This window comes from Callithrix jacchus, chromosome 15 (assembly GCF_049354715.1).
Source record: "Callithrix jacchus isolate 240 chromosome 15, calJac240_pri, whole genome shotgun sequence".
Classification (NCBI taxonomy): domain Eukaryota; kingdom Metazoa; phylum Chordata; class Mammalia; order Primates; family Cebidae; genus Callithrix; species Callithrix jacchus.
The window spans coordinates 75384823-75406961 of record NC_133516.1 but is presented as its reverse complement, the minus strand read 5'-3'; the positions used below and the strand labels follow the sequence as shown (position 1 = coordinate 75406961).

The window sequence follows — 22139 nt, the reverse complement described above, 5'->3', positions numbered from 1 at the left end:
CAGGTATCTACAATGTACACAAAAAATGTATCACATGGCTTCCAATTTCTATGAAATTTTAGTCTACGTAAGAGAAATTTAAGCTACCCCAACACAATTTCTGCCATTAATCTAAAGTAAAAAATTACTCAAATCATAAATCTGCATAAAAGTTCACATACAAATTATTCTCAAATAACTTAACGTTTCCAGTTCACTCTAAAGCAATGTCCAAGAGTCATATCCAATGTACTAAAGACAACAGCTAGTAGGAAAAAACTTCCTGCAAATGAAAAGGCATTTGAGTTCTAACAATATGTGTCCTAATAACTATGTATTGCAAATGCCTTTGTGGCTTCATTAGTTAGGCCAATTATAATTTCTCACTTTTTCTGGTGATAATTTCTACAAAAATAAAATTATGCTATGATTTTTAAGGATTTCAAGTCAACTTGCTGGAAAACTTAAGTTCCTGTTCTCAATGTACATTCTCTGATAGTCTTATTTTATGTCCTCAGAGGTCACTTAACATTACATGCATCTTGATCAATGTATCCTGTCACTCCTTTTAAAGAAAACACAAGTAAAAATCTTAATTATGGGTCACTATTTGACAACCCTGTGTCTATCCAAATAGGGAAAGCATTACATTTATGAATCATCCATTTCACTAAGGGACTCAGTATTCAATATTCTGTTCTCTAGATTCTGACAGTTATCATGTAACCATTAGTGGTTAAGTACCACCTTCAATACTGTACTAAGAGCTTTACAAGTATCATCTCAATCACCCAAACGACCCTATGAAGTTCAATATGCCCATTTCTCAACTGCAACTGAAACAAGTAGCAGTTGAGGTGGTCCAAGGTTACAGGGTTAATCAATGAATCAAGCTGCTGAGATTCAAATTCAAGGGATCAGGCTCCCTATCTCATATCCTGAAATATGGTGTGTGTGTTTATAGGTTTAAGATGTACAATGTCCAATCATGTCGAGCTGAAAAAAAATCACTGCTTCCTCATTTTATAAACTAGAAATCACATAGAAAACTTAGGTACAAGGAAGGGTGAAACAGCCCAGGTCAGAAATGGAGCAGGTCAAAACTCCTGTGCTGATCAGTAGTGGGATCGCACCTGTGAATAGCCACTGCACTCCAGCCTGGGCAACATAGCAAGACCCCGTCTCTACTAAAAAAAAAAAGCAAGCAAGCAAGCAAGCTTAGGCACAGGAAGTTAGCTATAAAAGAACAAAGACGCCAGGTGCAGTGGCTCACACACCTATAATCCCAGCACTTTGGGAGGCCAAGGCAGGCAGATCACAAGGTCAGGAAGTCAAGACCATGCTGGCTAATATGGTGAAGCCCAGTCTCTACTAAAAAATACAAAAATTAGCTGGGAGTGGTAACGCAGGCCCGTAGTCCCAGCTTCTTGGGAGGCTGACGCAGGAGAATCACTTGAACCAGAGGGTGCAGTGAGCCGAGATCACGCCACTATACTCCAGCTTGGGCGACAGAGATTCTGTCTCAAAAAAAAGAAAAAAAAACAAAGAATTTGGTTCTAAGACTGCTCTTTCTATACCCTCTTATGTCTTCTCTCAAATCTCTTAATTTTTTCTGATTTTAATTTTCCTGCAGAGATACTAGGGCCAAGTCATAACAACCTTTTTTTTTTTAAAAAAAAAAGTTAACAGTAGCAAAAGTTCTTTCACACATTAATGTGTAATTTTGCTTATTTAATAAATTTTCATTAAATGCTTGTCAGAAAAACAGCTGCGTTGACTACTGATCATACAAGGTTTTCCTACTGACAAGCTATTTATAGATGCATTTTACAAGACTGAAAAACAGATTTAGAAGAGCACTTGGAGATTTATAATTCAAATGAAGAAACTGACAGTACCACAGACTAGCAACAGGAATTCACATTTCCTGACTCTTAGCCATACTATCATCAAATATTTTTTATTAGATTATACAAAACACACTCAAGATATGAAGGTCATATTTAGGCAATAGGCAGATATAATTTAAGTAATCAAGCAGTAGCTTTGTTCCTTAAGCAAAAGAACATCTTCACCAGGCGCGGTGGCTGACGCCTGTAATCCCAGCACTTTGGGAGACCAAGGCAGGCAGATCATGAGGTCAAGAGAACAAGACCATCCTAGCCAAAAGAATGAAACTCCCGTCTCTACTAAAAAAAATACAAAATGTGGTAGCACGTGTCTGTATTTGCAGCTACTCAGGAGGCTAAGGCAGGAGGATCGCTTGAACCCAAGAGGCCGAAGTTGCAGTGAGCCAAAATCCCACCACTGCACTCCAGAAAAAAAAAAGGAACATCTTCATCAATTAGTTTTACCAATTTGTTTACTGTTAACGCAGATATTTTTGTATTTATGTATCGTAAAAAATATCATAAATACCTAACTTTTGTGTATATATGTATATACACATACACAAGCTAAACTAAAAGATGGACCACTCCTATCAAAACATACAAATGGGGTTGGGCACAGTGGCTCATGTCTATAATCCCAACACTTTGGGAGACCAAGGTGGGCAGATCACATGAGATCAGGGGTTTAAGACCAGCGTGGCCAACATAGTGAAACCCCATCTCTACTGAGAATACAAAAATTAGCTGGGAGTGGTGATGGACACCTGTAATCCAAGCTACTCAGGAGAGGCTGAGGAAGGAGAAGGCTTTGAACCCAAGAGGCAGAGATTGCAGTGAGCAGGGATCACAACACTGCACTCCAGCCTAAGTGACAGAGTGAGACTTTCTCAAAAAAAAGAAACACAAATGGGTAATATGAAGTCTAAATAAACAGTTGTCTGATTTAAAGTAATTCATGGAAGAATACGAAATAATTATCAAGAAGCGACTGGGGATCTGAAATTCTCTCTGAATTCATAGCTGATGTCTACTGATATTAACAATTATAATACAACCACTCTCTATCCATTTGTTCTTCCGTTAAGATCTTTTTTAAAAACCACTTTTCGTCAGTCTCAAAAAATTTAGCACAGACAATATGAATGGGTGCTGCATTGCTAAATCAGCAAGGCTTAACATAGTGTATAGTTAGGAATGAATATGCTGGCAGGAATCAAGAGTGTACAAATATGAAACAATGATTTTTGGACTGAGGATAGGTCAAAGTAAATTCTACCTCCATTGCTTTGCTATTATATACAGACAGATCTATTGTTCTCAGAACCCTCTCATCCATACACAACTAATGAAATACCACGGATATTTCCTTAAGAATGAGACTTGGCTCCAACAGCTTCAAAAAGACAAGTGCAAATTTTGTTGGGGAAGATGGAGGTAGGAAAATTTGTCATTACTTCTGGACTAAACTAGTTTGGAAACTTAGTGTATGAGAGCAAATAATTTTTGAGACTCCCTTGCACGCTACAAAAACATTAAACATTTTCCAGAAAGTGAATCATCACTACTCTATTTCCCAAGAACTTTGGAGGGAAAAATTACATCAAATGCAATTACCAATTTTAATTTAGTTTTGATGACTTACTAGATTTAAACAAAGCAATAGTGAAACATCTCCCAACAAAATGCAATTCTATGATCTGGTTAAATGTAAGAATTGGTTGGGCATGGTGGCACACACCTGTAATCCCAGCAGTTTGGGAGGCCAGTGGGCAGATCACAAGGTCAGGAGTTCAAGACCAGGCTGGCCAACACGGTTAAACTTTTCAGTATCAAAGGTTCTGTTGCATTCATATTTTAATATGGCGGACCTTTTCTTGTGACTGCTTTTCCTGTGAAAAGACCAGGCTGGCCAATATGGTGAAACCCTGCTTCTACTAAAAATACAAAAAAAAAAAGGTGGGCATGGTGGCGGACGCCTGTAATCCCAGCCATTTGGGAGGTTGAGACGAGAGAATCATTTGAACCCAGGAGACAGAGGTTGCAGAGAGCCGAGATTGTGCCAGTGCACTCCAGCCTGGGTGACAGGGTGAGACTGTCTCAAAAAAAAAAAAAAAAAATCATGCCTCAGCCAATAAATAACAGCACATACATCAAAAGTAGTAAAAATTTATACCTTTCCAGATAAATTCAATCTGTCAGCACCAATCAAATGTTGACAGCGAACATAATTTCTGAATGTCAAAATTTCCCAAGGATGAAAAGGTACTAAATATTTCTATATTTAATGGCAGGAGAGGTGGTGGGGACAGTTTTTGTTACAAACTGTTCAGGTCAAAAGCAGCTAACTTAAATCCTTAGGTTATAAAAAAAAAAAAAAAGAAAAATCTTGCTACCCAGTTTGAATAGTGCTAAAGAAGTACTCACTCCTATCTTCAAATTCCAACTCCACCACTTATTAGCTGTGTGACCTTGGACAAGTTACCTAACTTCTCAGTACTTTAGTCTCCTCATCTGTAAAATGGGAATAGTACCTATCACAAAACACTGCTGAGATTTAGTCAACGTATGTAAACTGCTTAGAACAATGCCCACAACTTATTAGTTGTGTTTGCCAATATTACTACTCAATTACAATTGCAGTTATTTTGGATGTCATCCTATTATTGACAAGACCAAAAAAAGAACTGAGTCAACAAGTTATAATTGCATAGTAGTGACCTTTAAGGCATTAAACCAGTCAAGTCCTAATCTTGAATTTCATGGGAAAAGCAGTCACAAGGTCTGCCATATTAAAATATGAATGCAACAGAACCTTGATACTAAAAAGTTCAAGCAGACATACCTATTGAAAACCATCTAATATTCATGATAAAAAGACTTAGATGACAACTAATAAAACCTAGCCAAATCTTATACAAAGTGATACCTTTACCTTTAGAGCCTTCCAAGAGATGATGTTGGGGTGAAGACTGAAACTAGCAGCTTCCCTATTAGTTTATGATGAATAATTTTTTTAAAATAAAGTTGATTTTATGTATTAAATTCCACCAAGCACTAACTTCTCTCAGCTTGGACAGGATAAAATTCATAGTCGTAAAATAGATGCTTATTTAATTTTTTAAAGTTCTATTTAAGTCGCTACTTTACTATTTGAACAGCTGGTGATCAGGGCATAAATATTTACACAAGTTAAAAATGGCTCATTTTCACTAAACATGAAAAAGTCCACTGTGATATATTTTCCCTATTCACAACTTTTGTCTCTAAATAAAAATGGAAAATACAAGTATTACCCAAGAGGTACAAGACTATGGGGGGAAAAGCCAGGTTTATATTTCCTAATCTCTCAATTATTTCCACTTTTAGTGTGTTCAACTGAAGTCTATTTTACAGCAATCTCTGGATTTTTCTCACACACACACACACAGGGCCTTTCCAGTTCCTACTGCCTTTCCACATTTCAAACCAAATTTTAAGGATTTCTAGGCCAATTTTCTGGTCCTAACAAACGGGAAAAAAGTGTATCATGGTTTGTCCATATTCTTAGGCACTTAAAACTTAAAAAAAAAAGACTTCAAACGGCTTTTATTACGCTGTGAACAGAAAAATAGTTCGACCTCCTACCTCATAACCAGAGCCCATTTAAATGTACTTTCAACGTATTCTCTACCAATTAATTTATGCTGGGAACTTAACTTTTCTCATAAAGACTATAATCATACATCTCAAATCTTAACTGAATACACCAAAAGAACTGACAGTCTTCACCTTTAAAAGTATCTTTCTGAATCCCATGTTAACTCGAAAGATATTTCTAGAAACAGTCCTCATGCTAACTTCCAAAGGTTAACTTTATCTTTGTCAACATGGTTTCTCACACCAAGTATTTTCTTGGCTTTGTTATCCAAACAGAAATGAACTTTATTTGTATCTTTCCGATAACAGGCTCAAACAATTCCAGTAGTGCAAGTGGAACTGGTTATGCTTATGGAAAGTCAGTATAATGCTACAGCCAAGATTCTATAATCAAGAAATGAAAAAGCTTTCCGTAGGGGGAAAAATATCCTATTATTTTCCAAAGTAAATAATGAAAAACCTAACCACACAGTAGGGCAAAAAGGAAGTTGTCTAAATCCAGAATATCCAAAATGTACTGGACAGTTAAAAAATAATACCCCAATAACAAAAAATGATACTAATTTTGATCTTCATTAGAAATTTTGACTCCATATTAATATGGCATTAAGATTTTTTAAAAGTACATATAATTAATGTAACTGTTCCCACATGGGTTCCAAAAACTAAGACCGGACTTTTTTTTTAATCTGAAGTTCTACCATCTAGAAGACCAACTTGGTGACTCTTGAGGATAAGGTAACTTCTCATTAGTTTTCCACTGGGAAATTACTGCACCAAGAACCTACCTTGCCATTCTTTTCAAATATAAGAAAAACCATATTAAGTTCAGACTTAAAAAGGGAGAGATCTATTTAATCTAACGCTTCAATAACAAGGGGGGAAAATCTACATGGAAATGAAGTGTAATGGAAAATAGCAGTGTGCATGGATCACATCTACTAATGAAGATTCCTAAATAAGGGAGGACGCTGACATCAAGCACATTTCAAGTAGACACACAGAGCTGAAGAATTTCCACGGGGAGAAGCACTCGTGGTCCTCAGAACGCAATGGCCTCGGAGAAAGCCCCAGAATCCATGACCAAGGGCTATTTCCACAGCGAGACTTCTCAGAAGCATCCTTAGGACACAACGGCTTCTCTGCCTTCGGGGACTGGGAGGGAGGGGCGCCGAGCACCATCTTTTCTCTCTGGGAGAGCAGCCTTAGGGACAAGCTTCAAACCTGAGCTACTTCCAACTTCCACGGGGAGGGGGAGCAGGGGAGCGTGGTTCCTCCGCTTTCTCTTGCACCAAGCGCGGCAGCTGGGTAGCCGTGGCAGTGAGGGGAGAGGCGGCCGGCGCTGCATGCGTGTTTACGTGTCTCGGATGGGTGTGGGAAGAGGACATAGAAAGGTTCTAATGAAAAGATGGAAGGGGGAGAGAGAGAGCGAGAGAGAGAGATAGAGAGAGACAGAGGGGGGTTGAGGAGAAGGGGAGGCACCACCTTTCTTTTCTCTGCTCTTCCTGGGGATCTGAAAACTCCTCCTAACAGGCCTTTCGGGCTCTTCGGGGCCTCTGGGCAGGGCTGCCGTGCCCGCCTCAGAGGATTCCTGAGGCTGCTCGTGGCTGAGACTCTGAGCGGCCTCGGCCCCCGCGGTCTCCTCAGGCCCAGCGCCGCCGCCAGATTCCGCGATGCTGAGACCGCCGCCGCCGCCATTTTGTGGGGAGGACTCAAGCTCCGGAAGCGCCTGTTTCATCTCGTCGTCTCCGCCGCCGCTTTTCCAGCTCGAGTCCGTCGGCGGAGAGGCCTCAGTCTCCACAGCAGTCGCCATCGCGCCGGCGTGAGGAGCTCCGGGAAGCTTCTGCCCACAAGGTCGACGAATGTGGGGGGAGGGGGCGGCGGACCACTCTCGCCCCCGAGCTGCTCTCAGCCCACCCACCCCCTTCCCCCCGTGGCCTCGGGCTGCGCTCCCGACCCGGCAGCCTCTTGGGGGCTCCGAAGCGGACACCCCAACCGTGCTGCCCGGTCCTTGGAGCCGCTCCTCGCTGGGGCAGTTCTGTCTTCCCCCGCCACTCAACGTGCGCGCGTCGGGGCCGAAAGGGGGCGGGGCTCCCGTGGGTCTTTCCACCAATGGGAGCGCGGCATCCACCTCCGCAAGTGCGGATATACCGCGCCGGGGGGCGGAGTTTGGGGCTCCGGAGCCCGCCAAAAGGGGCGACCGCAACGCCTGACGAGGGCCTCGACGCCGCAGCAACTGTCTGCAGAATGCGTGGGCTTTGTGGCGATACGCGAGTTCCCGGGCCGCACTGGGCCCGCGTTGTAGGCGAGGGAGACGGGCTTGGCCTCATCCTCGGAGCACAGGCGTCGCCCATTTGTGGGCAAGACGCTTACCCCTCCGCGCATGAGTTATCTCGGCCCAAACGGGCTGCAGGGCAGCGGATTCAGGACGATCTCGGTTTTATGAACGATTTGCATGTGTACAAAGACCTAGAAAGGAGATAAGAGACCTGCTATTCTCACCAGATCTTGTATCTTTATGATACATTACTCATCCCAGGCCTTCTCTTTTATCTCAAAGGGTGTGACCCAGCTCTCTCAAACACTCTATAACTGAGATCCTGTGATGGGACTTAACAACCTAGTGTTAACAGGATTTGGTTCTGAGTTTGAGAGGAGGAGGCTGTTAGCTCTTAACATTATTTAAGTACTTTCCCATTTGGTCCCCTCCCCGTTTTCCTATAGTAAATGTATAGCAAAGAAAAAATAAACTTTTGCCATCACATTAAAAAATGTAAAGCAGGTGGTTGCCCTTCCACAAAGGGAACAACTTGATAGTTAAGAGCCCTTTACATAGTGGTTTCTACCTTGTCAATATAAGAAAAATACGGTTTTTCTTATATTTGAAAAGAATGGCAAGGTATGTTCTTGGTGCATACCTTGTCAGTAAAAACTATCATGGGTTGTCTGAATACAGCCAATATTAGTGCTTTCTGTGTGCTACACACTGGACAAGTGATTTACGTGCATTATATCCATTTAATCCTCACAGCAACAGATATGAGGGATATTGTTCACACAATTTAAGCATTGCAAAACATTGAACAAATTTACAGTAGCAAAATCAAGATTTGAATTCAGGTGTTTTTAACTCCTCCAGCAAGTACTTAAGCACTGCACACTGCCTGCCTCTCTAAGACTTAATTTTCACAGCAGCTGTGCACTTTTATTCATTTTTATGGATGAAACAACAGAGAGCTGACATTTTGTTGAGGTCGCCAAGGAGCAGGTTCAGGTTTAAGACCCAGATCTCTACTTCCAAACTCTATCTCCCAAGGAGTTTACTGACCAAATTATGTCATAATAAAGCCCCATGCTTAAAGAGCATTCCCAAGGGCAACAGCAAAGTTGGATTTTTTTTGTCCTCTGATAAACATCACTGTTTAACAGCTGATATTAAAAAAACTAATCATGAATTGCCCAACCTATTGGAATCAATTTAATAAATCATACAAAAGTGAGGGTAAATCCATTATTAGTAAATAGTTTAAAAACATTTTATGGGAGAGAACTGGCATAAAGAAAACACACACACACACACACACACATTTTAGGCCAGGTGTGGTGGCTCACACCTGTAATCCCAGCACTTTGGGAGGTCAAATCGGGCAGATCACCTGAGGTCAGGGGTTTGAGACCAGCCTGGCCAACAGGGTAAAACCCCATCTCTACTAAAAATACAAAAATTACCCAGACGTGGTAGCACATGCCTGTAATCCCAGCTACTTGGGAGGCTGAGGCATGAGAATTGCTTGAACCTGGAAGGCAGAGGTTGCACTGAGCTGAGATTGCACCATTGCACTCCAGCCTGGGCTGAGACTCTCAAAACACACATAGACACATTTTAAAATATGCTTAAATGAAAAACCGAGGTCTAGGTTGGGTGGGGAAATGTTACATTAAGTAATTTTTTTAATTGGGGGAGGGGCTTTACTTGATTTAAAAGACAGTACAGAAGATAAGAAACTCATATTGCAGTCCCCAAATGGTAACTTTCTTTTTTATTGATTCATTGAAGGCATACCTAAAAGCTCATTTTTATCACATTCAAAAATAAGGCCTAATTGTGACCAGGTGTTATGACTCACGTCAAAATCCCTCTTTGGGAGGTGGAGGCAGGATGCTTACTTGAGCCCAGGAGTTCAAGATGAGCCTGGGCAATATAATGAGACCCTGTCTTTATTTAAAAAAAAAAAAAAAACCTAATTGCATACTAATGCCACTACTCATCCACTCAAGAAAAGGCAACTGTACTTGGAAGCTCCTAGGCTATGCATAAGGCAAGCACAGGTTGTTAGTAAAGAGCACCTCAAACTAAGGCTAGACAGAACCATTAGCCCTCCGCAGAGGTTGAATCTTAAATTTTGTGAGGATAAAAATTGTTTCCCATTCCAAATCGACATTTATTAAAAGAAATTTGGCTGGGTGTGGTGGCTGACACCTGTAATCCCAGCACTTGGGGAGCCAAAGCAGGAGGATCATTTTAGCTTAGGAGTTGAAGACCAGCTTTTGCAATATAGTAAGACTCTGTCTCTGTTTAAAAATAATAATAATAATCCCAGCACTTTGGGAGGCCGAGGCAGGTGGATCATTTGAGTTCAGGAGTTCAAGACCAGCCTGGCCAACATGGTAAAAGCCTGTCTCTACTAAAAATACAAAAATTAGCTGGGCCTCATAGTGTGTGCCTGTAATCCCAGCTACTTGGGAGGTTTAGGCAAGAGTATCACTTGAACCCAGGAGGCAGAGGTTGCATTGAGCTGAGATTGTGCCACTGTGCTCCAGCTTGGGCGACAGAGCGAGACTTCATTTCAAAAATAACAATAATTGGCCGGGCGCAGTGGCTCAAGCCTGTAATCCCAGCACTTTGGGAGGCCGAGGCGGGTGGATCACAAGGTCAAGAGATCGAGACCATCCTGGTCAACATGGTGAAACCCCGTCTCTACTATAAATACAAAAAATTAGCTGGGCATGGTGGTGCGTGTCTGTAATCCCAGCTACTCAGGAGGCTGAGGCAGGAGAATTGCCTGAACCCAGGAGGCGGAGGTTGCGGTGAGCTAAGATCACGCCATTGCACGCCAGCCTCGGTAACAAGAGCGAAACTCCATCTCAAAAAAAAAAAGTGCCAGGTACTGTGGCTCACACCTATAATCCTAGCACTTTGGGAGGCCGAGGTGGGTGGATCACCTGAAGTCAGGAATTCAAGACCAGCCTGGCTATCATGGTGAAACCCCATCTTAAAAAAAAAAAAGAAAAAAATTTAGTGAAATCAGATTTTCTATATTATACCTTACAAGGTATAAAAAACTTGGGAAGCTCTAAAATATAATTTTAAATGCATATTCATTTACTGTAGATAGCAAAAAAATATTTCAGTTCAGCTGGAGAACATTGCTAACATTCACTATTAGAAATATTTTTTAGGCCAGGTGTGGTGGCTCTGGCCTGTAGTCTCAGCACTTTGAAAGGCCAAGGCAGGTGGATCATGAGGTCAGGAGTTCAAGACCAGCCTGGCCAACACAGTGAAACCCTGTCTCTACGGGTGCCTATAATCCCAGCTATTCTGGAGTCTGAGGCAGGAGAATTGCTTGAACCTGGGAGGTGGAGGTTGCAGTGAGCCGATATCATAACAGTGCACTCCAGCCTGGGCAACAGAGCTAGACTCTGTCTCAAAACAAAAAAAAGATACAAAAATTAGCTGGGCATGGTGGCACATGCCTATCATCCCCTCATGTGGCTAAGGTAGGAGAATCACTTGAACCTGAGAGGTGGAGGTTGCAGTGAGCCAAGATTGCACCACACACTCCAGCCTGGGTGACAGAGTGAGACTCTGTCTCAAAAATAATAATAATAATAAGGCCAGGCACAGTGGCTCAAGCCTGTAATCTCAGAACTTTGGGAGGCTGAGGCAGGCGGATCACCAGGTCAAGAGATCAAAACCATCCTGGCCAACATGGTGAAACCCCATCTCTACTAAAAGTACAAAAATTAAGTGGGTGTGGTGACTCGAGCCTGTAGTCCCAGCTACTCAGGAGGCTGAGACAGGAGAATCACTTCAACCCAGGAGGTGGAGATTGCAGTGAGCCAAGATCACACCACTGCACTCCAGCCTGGCAATAGAGCAAGACTCCATCTCAGAAAAATAAAATAAAAATAGGAAAAGACAATGACCCAAGATCACATAGCCAGCTAGTAAGAAGAATTAACATTTACTGAGCACTTTCTATGTGTCAGACACTTCTAAGAGTGTTAAATGTATAGTCTCATCGATCCCCGGAGAAGGTTCTAATGTTATCTCCATTTACAGATGAAAAAACTGAGGCAGAGCAGTTAATTAACTTAATGTCATTTAGAGTGTAAGTAGCAAAACCAAGATTCTAACACAGGCAGTGTGCCTCCAAAGCCCCATGCCCTTAATAACCACAATATATTAAACTTCTCTAGAAACAAAGTCCAACACTCAGTGCATTTTCCATTATGCCATTTCATCTCCCTTCCTCAAACAGTACTTAAAAGACAGGATACGAATAGCTTAACTCAGCAATAACTATCAGTATTACTGATGCATAATCTTTGACCTAGCAATTCTATTTCTAGAAATGCATATGGTACAAATGTACTCATTCACATTCTAAATGTGTATTCAAGGAGATTCTTTACAGTGTTGCATTAGCAAAGGATTGGAAATAAATATGTATCAATAGGGTTTGTCCATACAGTAGAATACTATGCAGCCATAAAAAGGAATGAGGCACTGATGCATGCTACAATGTGAATAAACCTTGAAAACATTACGCTAAATGAAAGAAGCCAGACACAAAAGCGATATATTACAGATTCTGTTCATATGGAAGTTCAGAACAGGAAATTCTACAGAAATGGAAAAATGATTGGTAGTTACCCGGAGCTAGAGAGAGGGGAGAAGGGGAGAATGGGGACTGACTGCTAATGAGTATAAGGATTCTTTCTGGGTTGACGAAAATATATTGGAATTAGATAGTGGTGATAATGCCACAACTTTGTGGATATATTTAAAACCACTGAACTATATATTTTTAAGTATATAGATTTACACACACACACACACACACATATATATATATAAATTTTTTTTTTTGAGATGGAGTCTTACTCTGTCACCCAGGCTGGAGTACAGTGGTACCATTTTGGCTCACTGCAACCTCTGCCTTCTGGGTTCAAGTGATTCTCCTGCCTCAGCCTCACAAGTAGCTGGAATTACAGGCACCTGCCACCACACCCAGCTAATTTTTGTATTTTTAGTAGAGACAAGGTTTCGCCATGTTGGCCAGGCTAGTCCCAAACTCCTGACCTCACATGATTTGCCCACCTCAGCTCCCAAAGTGCTGGGATTACATGCGTGAGCCACTGCTCCCAACTGAACTATATACTTTAAAAGATGAATTTTATAATATATGAATTGTATCTCAAAGGGGTGGGGAGAACTAGACATTCCTTGAGGTCAGAGACTCCAGGCAGCAGAAACTCTCTCCTATTGCCTGCTTTGAACAAACAAGCTGCCATGGATTCTATAGCTGCCAACAACTTGGAGGAGTTTGGAAACAAACCCTTTTGTATTTGAGTCTCCAAGTGAGAATGCAGCCCAGCTGCATGATTTCAACCTTGTGAGAACCTGAGCACAGATCCCGGCTAACCCATGCTTGAACTTCTGACCTAAAGAAACTGTGAGCTAATACAGTATTGTTCTAAGCCACTAGGTTTGTGCTTTTCTATTAGAAAATGAATACACAAGTTAAAATATGCCTGGCATTTTCTTTTTCGAGACAACGTCTCACTGTTGCCCAGGCTGGAGTACAATGGTGCAATCTCAGCTCACTGTAACCTCCGCTTCCCAGGTTCAAATGATTCTCCTGCCTCAGCCTCCCGAGTAGCTGGGATTACAGGCATGCACCACCACACTCAGCTAATTTTTATATTTTTAGTAGAGATAGGGTTTCACCATGTTGGCCAGGCTGGTCTTGAACTCCTGACCTCAGGTGATCTGCCTGCCTTGGCCTCCCAAAGGGCTGCGATTACAGGAGTAAGCCACTGCTCCCAGCTATGCCTGGCATTTTCTAAGTGCTTTGTATATTTTAACTCATCTGATTTTCCCACAACCCTGTGAGGTAAGTACTCATATTATTTCCATTTTTCTAATAAAGAAGCTCATTAGGTGCTAAGTGTTAAAAAATAAAAATAAAAAGTGGCCAGGCACGGTGGCTCACACCTGTAATCCCAGCACTTTGTGAGGCCTAGGTGGGCTGATTATGGGGTCAGGAGTTCAAGACCAACCTGGCCAACATAGTAAAACCCCATCTCTACTAAAAATACAAAAATTAGCCAGGCATGGTGGTATGCACCTGTAATCCCAACTACTCAAGAGGCTGAAGCAGGAGAATTGCTTGAACTCGGGAGGCAGAGGTTGCAGTGAGCCAAGACCATATACCACTGCACTCCAGCCTGGGCAACAGAGCAAGACTATAACATATTGAGTATATGTTAGTTGAGTATATAACATATTGAATATATACATATATACTCAAAAAAACAAGGCGCAGAATAGGATGAATAGTGTGTTAGTATTTTTACCAAAAAAATGAGAAATAGTTAAATATATACAAATATATACATTTATTTGCATAAAATTTTAGTGGAAGCCTACAAAAGTAGCTAGCAATATTGATTGCCTATGGAAAGGGAACAGAGGCTAGAAGATAGAGATGGGAGAGACTTTTCCCTCTATATCCTTTTGTGCTTTTCATGTAAAAGACAGGTTAATATATATATATTATATATATATATTTTTTTTTTTTTGAGACAGGGTCTCACTCTGTTGCCCAGGCTGGAATGCAGTGGCTCAGTCTCAGCTCATTGCAACTTCTACATCCCAGGTTCAAGCAATTCTCCTGCCTCAGCCTCCTGAGTAGCTGGGATTACAGGCACCTGCCACCATGCCCGGCTAGTTTTTATATTTTTAGTAGAGACAGGGTTTCACCATGTTGGTCAGGCTGGTCTTGAACTCCTGACCTCTGGTGATCCACCCACCTCAGCCTCCCAAAGTCCTGGGATTACAGGCATGAGCCACTGTACCCAGCCATATATAGATAGATAGATGATAGATAGATAGATAGATAGATAGATGATTGATTGATTGATTGATTGATTTTAAGACAGGGTCTTACTCTGTCACTCAGGCGGAAGTGCAGTGGCACTGTCATGGCTCACTCCAGCCTTGACCTCGTGGGCTCCATTGATCCTCCTACCACAGCCTCTGAGTACAGGTGTGCACCACCATACCTGGCTAATGTTCTTATTTTTTGTAGATATTGGGGTCTTATTATGTTGCCCAGACTGCTCTCGAACTCCTAGGTTCAAGCAATCCTCCTGCCTCAGCCTCCCAAAGTGCTGGGATTATAGGTATTGCTTGGTCAAAGGGTGTGATTTTTGATGCTCACAAACTCCTTGAGCCTTGTAGGTCACACAGCTAGGAGGCTTTTTGTTTTTTAACATTTTCATTAAAAGACAGCAGTAGTAAAGATAATAAAGGCCAGTCAACAAAAAAGGACCTCTAACATCTAATTCATAGAACTTTAAGGATCTTAGAGATTAATTAGTTTGTTTCATTTGGAGGAAAATATTACAAGGTTACAACTCCATTGTCCATTCAGATGCATTAAAAAATGTCAAATTGTTATTCCTACCATATATTGAGCAACAGTAATTCTACTTCCAAGGAGTCATCCTCTTTCCCCAAAGGGCTTGTCTGGTTACTCACTGAGCAAGTATTTCTTGGGTGTGTCCTAGGGAAGCCTGAGAAAGACCCTCTCAGTTTGGCAAAAAACTGTGTTGAAGTTGATTCATGGTTAGTAACTGGAAGAAAAACTTCCATGCATTGAGGAAAAGTAACAAAAGGAAGAAATTCAACTGAAAATAAGAATATAGTTAGCAACGAACAAGAAGCAAGTATTCTCTCACTAACATAGCTAACTCTGGTAACCACAAACCTCAGCTAAACCCAGAAGTCAAGAGCTGTCACTTAGGTTTTATTTCATTTCTGAGTGAAACCTTTCTAAGACTTTATTACATGCAATACCATGGATTAATCTCATAGATGTAATGTTAAATGAAAGAAGTACCATATGATTCCATTTACATGAAGTTCAAGGACAGACAAAAATAATCTACGGTAATAAAAGAATTGTGGTTCCCTTGTGGGGGTAGGGGTGGTAAGTAATTGACTCAAAGGGGACATGAAGGAACTTTCTGGAATGATGGAAGTGTTTTGTATCTTGATCTGGGTGGTAGTTATACAGACAGGGGCATACATATGTAAGTCTTCATTGAACTATATGCTTAGAGTTGCATTTTATTGTATGATGTTATTCTTCAATTAAACATAAGCAGAACTTTTCTATGGGTTCTCATTATTCCAGGGACAAAGATAAGAATTCCTCATGTGGGCCATGGAGCCTTGCTGATTCTGACCTTTGTCTGCCTTTCCATCTCGCACTTCACTTCCCTAAATTCCTCCTTGGTGCTTCCTATGTCTGGCACATTTGCCAAACTCCCTGGCCATGCAATCGACCTTAGCACATGATATTTGTCCTGTGTGGCATGTTATTCTTCCCCGTGCCACCCTCTTCTCCAGTTCCAGTAACCTCTTGCACTTCCTTTGGCTGAAGCTTCACTTCCTTGTGTGCACTTCCTTCATAATCCCCCTGCTCCCATTCTAGGTCGGGTTCCCCGTTGGATGCTCTTAAAGAACTTTGCTCCTTTTACTCAGACCACTTACCTCCCAATTTACTTAATCTGTAATTACTCCCTCATTTGTGGGACTATTTAATTAAATGTCTCTCCCACTAGACTCTGTGCCATTCCATGGACTGAGGGTCAATATCTGGGTTTTGCTCACCATGGTATCCCCAGGGCTCACCACAGTGCCTGGAACACAGTAGGTGTTTACTAAATATGTTTTGACTCCTGAGGATAAAGTGACTATTTGATAGTCTGTGGCAGGAAAATTGCTGATGTCTCACATAACATGATTTGGGTTTACCCCCATTAAATGTTATTGGTATATCCTGCTTTAAGCAAACTGAATCCATTATATGGAAGTCTAGATTTATCCAAAATATAAATTAGAGTGCATCTGTTAAAATGCCTATTACATGATTGATACAAGTTTAAGGGTTTTTTTTTACTGCATTTGAGAAGATAGATGAGCTTCATTTCCCAAATTCAACACTAGTTGAAATCAAAAGGATTTAACAATTAGAAGTAATGGTTGTGTTCTACCAGCTAACTGGCCAGTATAGATGTAGTTATAAAGTCATTTATACCACTGCCATTGTCATCTGAACACAGACCTAGATTTATAACAGCTTCATGTTGTGGTTGGTGGAGTTCTCTAATTAAAAAGGACGCTGGTGCAAACAATCCAAGTTACACAAAGAGAAAAAGAAAATGCTCAAGAGGAAGTGGTACACTAGAAAAGTGCAAACATAGGTGGAATGTGTGAAAAAAAAATTTTCAAATTAAAAGTGTCTTAGATATTATGTTTTTATGACAAAAGGGGCCAAAAGAAGGTTGTCTGAGACTTCCTATTTTCAAGATAACCCATCTCAGCACTCAATTTGGAAGACAGTGAGTAAGTTGGAGGAAAAGAAGTAACAATACAGAGAGAGCATGTGAATAACACCTTGCAATTTACCAAATGCTTCACTTATTATCTCAACCTGCTACCAAACCCTAAGCTGGGCTTTTGAGGATATAGCTGTAAACAAGCAGATCCATCCTGACCATGTGTTTCTTTTCTTCTCTTTTTTTGAGACAAAGTCTCACTCTGTCACCCAGGCTGAAGTACAGTGGCACGATCTTGGCTCACTGCAACCTCCACCTCCCAGGTTCAGGCAATTCTCCTGCCTCAGCCTCCTGAGTAGCTGGAATTACAGGTGTGCCACCACGCCCAGCTAATTTTTTTCTATATTTTTAATAGAGATGAGGTTTCACCATGTTGGTCAGGCTGGTCTCGAACTCCTGACCTCATGATCCACCCACCTTGGCCTCCCAAAGTGCTGGGATTACAGGCGTGAGCCACCACGCCTGGCCTCTTTTTTCTTTTTGAGACAGAGTCTCGTTCTGTCACCCAGGCTGGAGTACAGTGGCACCATCTCAGCTCACTGCAATCTTTGCCTCCCAGGTTCAAGCAATTCTCCTGCCTCAGCCTCCAAAGTAGCTGGGATTACAGGCCCAGCTAATTTTTGTATATTTAGTAGAGATGGGGTTTTACCAGGTTGGTCAGGCTGGTCTTGAACTCCTGACCTCAGGTGATCCATCCGCCTCAGCCTCCCAAATTGCTGGGATTATAGGTGTGAGCCACTGCAGCTAGGCCCTGTGTTTGTTTTCTGATGCTTCCATACCCATTGCCTCATTTTTTTGAGATGGAGTCTTGCTCTGTAACCCAGGCTAGAGTGCAGTGGCGTGATCTCAGCTCACTGCAACCTCCGTCTCCTGGGTCCTGGTTCAAGCAACTCTCCTACCTCAGCCTCCCAAGTAGCTGGGATTACAAGCATGAGCCACCATGCCTAGCTAGTTTTTGTATTTTTTAGTAGAGACGGGGTTTCACCATGTTGGTCAGTCTGGTCTTGAACTCCTGACCTTGTGATCCACCTGCCTCAGCCTCCCAAAGTGCTGGGGTTACAGGCATGAGCCACCTTGCCTGGCCTCCCATTGCCTCATTTAATCTTCCCAGGGTTGACAGAGAAACATTGTTACATTTGACAGATGAGGAAATAGTAACTTAACTGCCTTGCTCAAGGAAACATCACCAATAAGTGATGGATCAGGACTCAGATTTCCCTCCTAAATCCAATTGCAAACCTTGCAACTACCCCAAATTCTACTTGCTCATAGGCCTCTGGGATGGCTAGTTTGTTAATCAAGACTCTCATCGGAAATCAAGAAAAATTACAGTTACACCACTATGCATTTTAATCATTCCTCTATGTATTATTTCTTTCCCTTGTTTTGTACTTTCATTTTTCTGAGTGAATAGGAATATTCCCACCAACTCCCTTAAAAACACAAGTTTCTTCACTCATTTCTCATAGCTCCTACAGATTTGTAGATGATTTCTGGGCGGACAGAAGTAATCAAGTCATTCAGTTTCTTTGACCAATAACTGAATTGAGAGCTGCGTCCCTTTTAAGTCATATGATTCAGGTTATTGTTTTATTTGGTGCTTCATAGTACCAGAAAGGTATTCAGACTTAATTTTGGACATTTTCTACCCAGTCCATAAAAGTCTGGTAATAAAAAGATATTTGACATGACCTTTTGCTAAATGATTGATGCTATAAAATGCTGATTTTAAGATAAATTAGCAAAAGTTCATCAACATATGAATAGATGAACAAAATATATTGTTTTCATACAATGCAATATTATTTGTCCATAAAAAGGAATGAAGTACTGATACATCCTGCAACATAGATGAACCTTGAAAATATTGTGTTAAGTTAAAGAAGCCGGTCACAAAATGCTGCATATGGTATGGTTCTGTTTATATAAAATGTCCAGAAGAAGGCTGGGTGCAGTCGCTCACGCCTGTAATCCCCGCACTTTGGCAGGTCCAGGCAGGCAGATCACGAGGTCAAGAGATGGAGACCATCCTGGTTAACATAGTGAAACCCTGTCTCTACTAAATATACAAAAATTAGCTGGGCGGGGCGGTGCACGTCTGTAGTCCCAGCTACTCAGGAGGCTGAGGCAGGAGAATCGCTTGAACCCAGGAGGCAAAGGTTGCAGTGAGCCGAGATCACACCACTGCACTCCACCCTGGTGACAAAGCAAGACTTTGTTGAAAGAAAGAAGAGAGAGAGAGAGGGAGAGAGAGGGAGAGAGGGAGAGAGGGAGAGAGAGAGAGAGGAGAGAGAAAGAAAAAAGAAAGAAAAGAAATAACGAACAAAAGAAAGAAAGAAAGAAATGTCCAGAATAGGGAAATCTATACAGACAGAAATTAGATCAGTGGTTTCCTAGGGCTAGGGTAATGGGGGAATTTGGGTATGATAGCTAAAGGGTATTAGTTCTGTTTAAGGTGATGAAAATGTTCTAAAATTAATTGTAGTGATTGTTGCATAATTCTGTGATTATCTTAAAGACCATTAAATTGCATGCTTTAAGTCAGTGAATTTTGTGGTACCTGAATTATATCAATGAAACTGAAACTGTTTTTTCTTTTTTTTTTTTTCATGTCTGACAGGTAATGTGCTGACATTTATGAACTACCAAAGGATATATAACTGTTCTTTTATTATTTTAATTTTAATTTTATTATTATTATTATTATTTTGAGACGGAGTTTTGCTCTTGTTACCCAGGCTGGAGTGCAATGGCGCGATCTCGGCTCACCGCAACCTTCGCCTCCTGGGTTCAGGTAATTCTCCTGCCTCAGCCTCCTGAGTAGCTGGGATTAGACATGTGCCACCACACCCAGCTAATTTTGTATTTTTAGTAGAGATGAGGTTTCTCCTTGTTGGTCAGGCTGGTCTCAAACTCCCGACCTCAGGTGATCTACCCACCTTGGCTTCCGAAAGTGCTAGGATTACAGGCATGAGCCACTGCAACCAGCTCTTTTCCTGATTTTTATATTTCAATGATTTGTATTAGAGTTAATTAATATTAACCCTCTTCAAAAATAACATTACACCTAAAGCCCAGTGACTTAACAACATAAAATATTCCAGATTCTTATCCCCCAAAAATTCCATTTCAACTATTTGAAACAAAAATTTAGATAATGGTTTGGCTTTAAATGCCTTATTTCAAATATCTTTCCCTCTAATACTCCCAAGTAAAAAAAAAAAAAAAAATTCCCTATTATTTTTCCATTTAATGTAAAACATTCCTAGTTAAAAGAGATTTTCAAAAGTAGAGCTTTACAAAAAATACAAGTTCAAGTTTCAGTACCCTCCCCTCCCTCTATCCCCCAGCCCAGTGGCAATTAATTAGTATAAGTTTTTTCCTAAGAAGTCTTTGGGGAACCAGCCAAGTTTAAATAGGGTAATTGGTAAGTCTATGGTTGCAATTTACATAAATTATAGAAACATAACACCAGACATTTATCTAATTGAAGAAAATGTGGTGTTCAGTTACTTATCTAGAGAAATTCTACTTGTGGTTTGTGTCATTTGGTGATTAGTCCATTCTCTGGAGGATCTGGGTTGCTCTAGAGACAGGATATCTGATAACAATGCTCAAAAAATCAGTTTGCTTTACTTAGTAAAAACTCAAAATATATATGAAAAATAAAATGCTATTCATATACATTTCCTTGACAAAAATAGTATTGAAATAGTATAAATTCATTAATTCCTTTAGAAGATGCTTGTCCACATTCCTGTTAAAGATGTTGATTAGTTAACACTCACCTGATGCTCTCCTTTCTTTTCTTTTCTTAAAGATGGAGTTTCACTCTTTTTCTATTTTATTTTTATTTTATTTATTTATTTATTTTTTTTTTTGAGATGGAGTTTTGCCCTTGTTACTCAGGCTGGAGTGCAATGGCACGATCTTGGCTCACCACAACCTCCGCCTTCTGGGTTCAAGCAATTCTCCTGCCTCAGCCTCCCGAGTAGCTGGGATTACAGGCGCGCGCCACCATGCCCAGCTAATTTTTGTATTTTTATTAGAGATGGGGTTTCACCATATTGACCAGGATGGTCTCGATCTCTTGACCTCGTGATCCACCCACCTCGGCCTCCCAAAGTGCTAGGATTACAGGCGTGAGCCACCACGCCTGGTGCAATGGTACGATCTTGGCTCACTGCATCCTCTGCCTCTTGGGTTCAAGCAATTCTCCTGCCTCAGCCTCCCTAGTAGCTAGGGCTACAGGTGTGCATCACCACACCCAACTAATTTTTGTATTTTTAGTAGAAACGGGGTTTCACTATGTTGGCCAGGCTGGACTCGAACTCCTGACCTCAGGTGATCCACCTGCCTTGGCCTCTCAAAGTGCTGGGATTACAGGCGTGAGCCACTGTTCTGGCCAATGGTCTCCTATCTTTCAGTGCTAAAGAGCTCTTCACTCTCTTAATCAATCTGTTATTACAGGTCCTATGGCCCTTTGTTGAATTTTTGTTTACTAGAAATATAATAAGCAATGTAAGATATTTAAATTCTGTCAAAGTTGTTCCAAATTTCTTATACTAATTAAGTATAAAGATATTACATGTCTATTTTTTTGCCCAGGTTGGAGTGCAGTGGTGAGATAACAGCTCACTGCAACCTTAATGTCTCAGGCTTAGGTGATCTTCCCACCTCAGCCTCCCAAGTAGCTGGGACCACAGGCATGCAGCACCACCCAGGCTAATTTTTGTATTTTTTTGTAGAGATGGGATTTTTCCCTGTTGCCCAAGCTGGTCTGGAACTCCTGAATTCTAGTGATCCACCTGCCTTGGTCTCCCAAAGTGCTAGGATTCCAGGTGTAAGCCACCATGTGCAGTCTGATAATAAGCAAAATTCTGTGCGTCAAGATGGCCGGGGGAGATCTATGTTAATTCTAGCTAAATAATTATAAGC

At 41.2% G+C, this 22139-nt stretch overlaps 1 protein-coding gene across 8 annotated transcripts in view; it reads right to left on the bottom strand.

Moving 5' to 3' along the window:
* Nucleotides 1-7584, bottom strand: part of TASOR (transcription activation suppressor) — a 64477-nt gene extending 56893 nt beyond the window's left edge. For all 8 annotated transcript variants that reach the window (XM_035273889.3, XM_035273883.3, XM_035273891.3 and 5 more), the window contains exon 1: nt 6993-7584. In XM_035273889.3, coding sequence (XP_035129780.1) covers nt 6993-7320 — 328 coding nt within the window. In that variant the 5' untranslated portion in view covers nt 7321-7584. The remainder of the gene's footprint in view (nt 1-6992) is intronic.
* Between the last annotated feature and the right edge of the window lie 14555 nt (nt 7585-22139).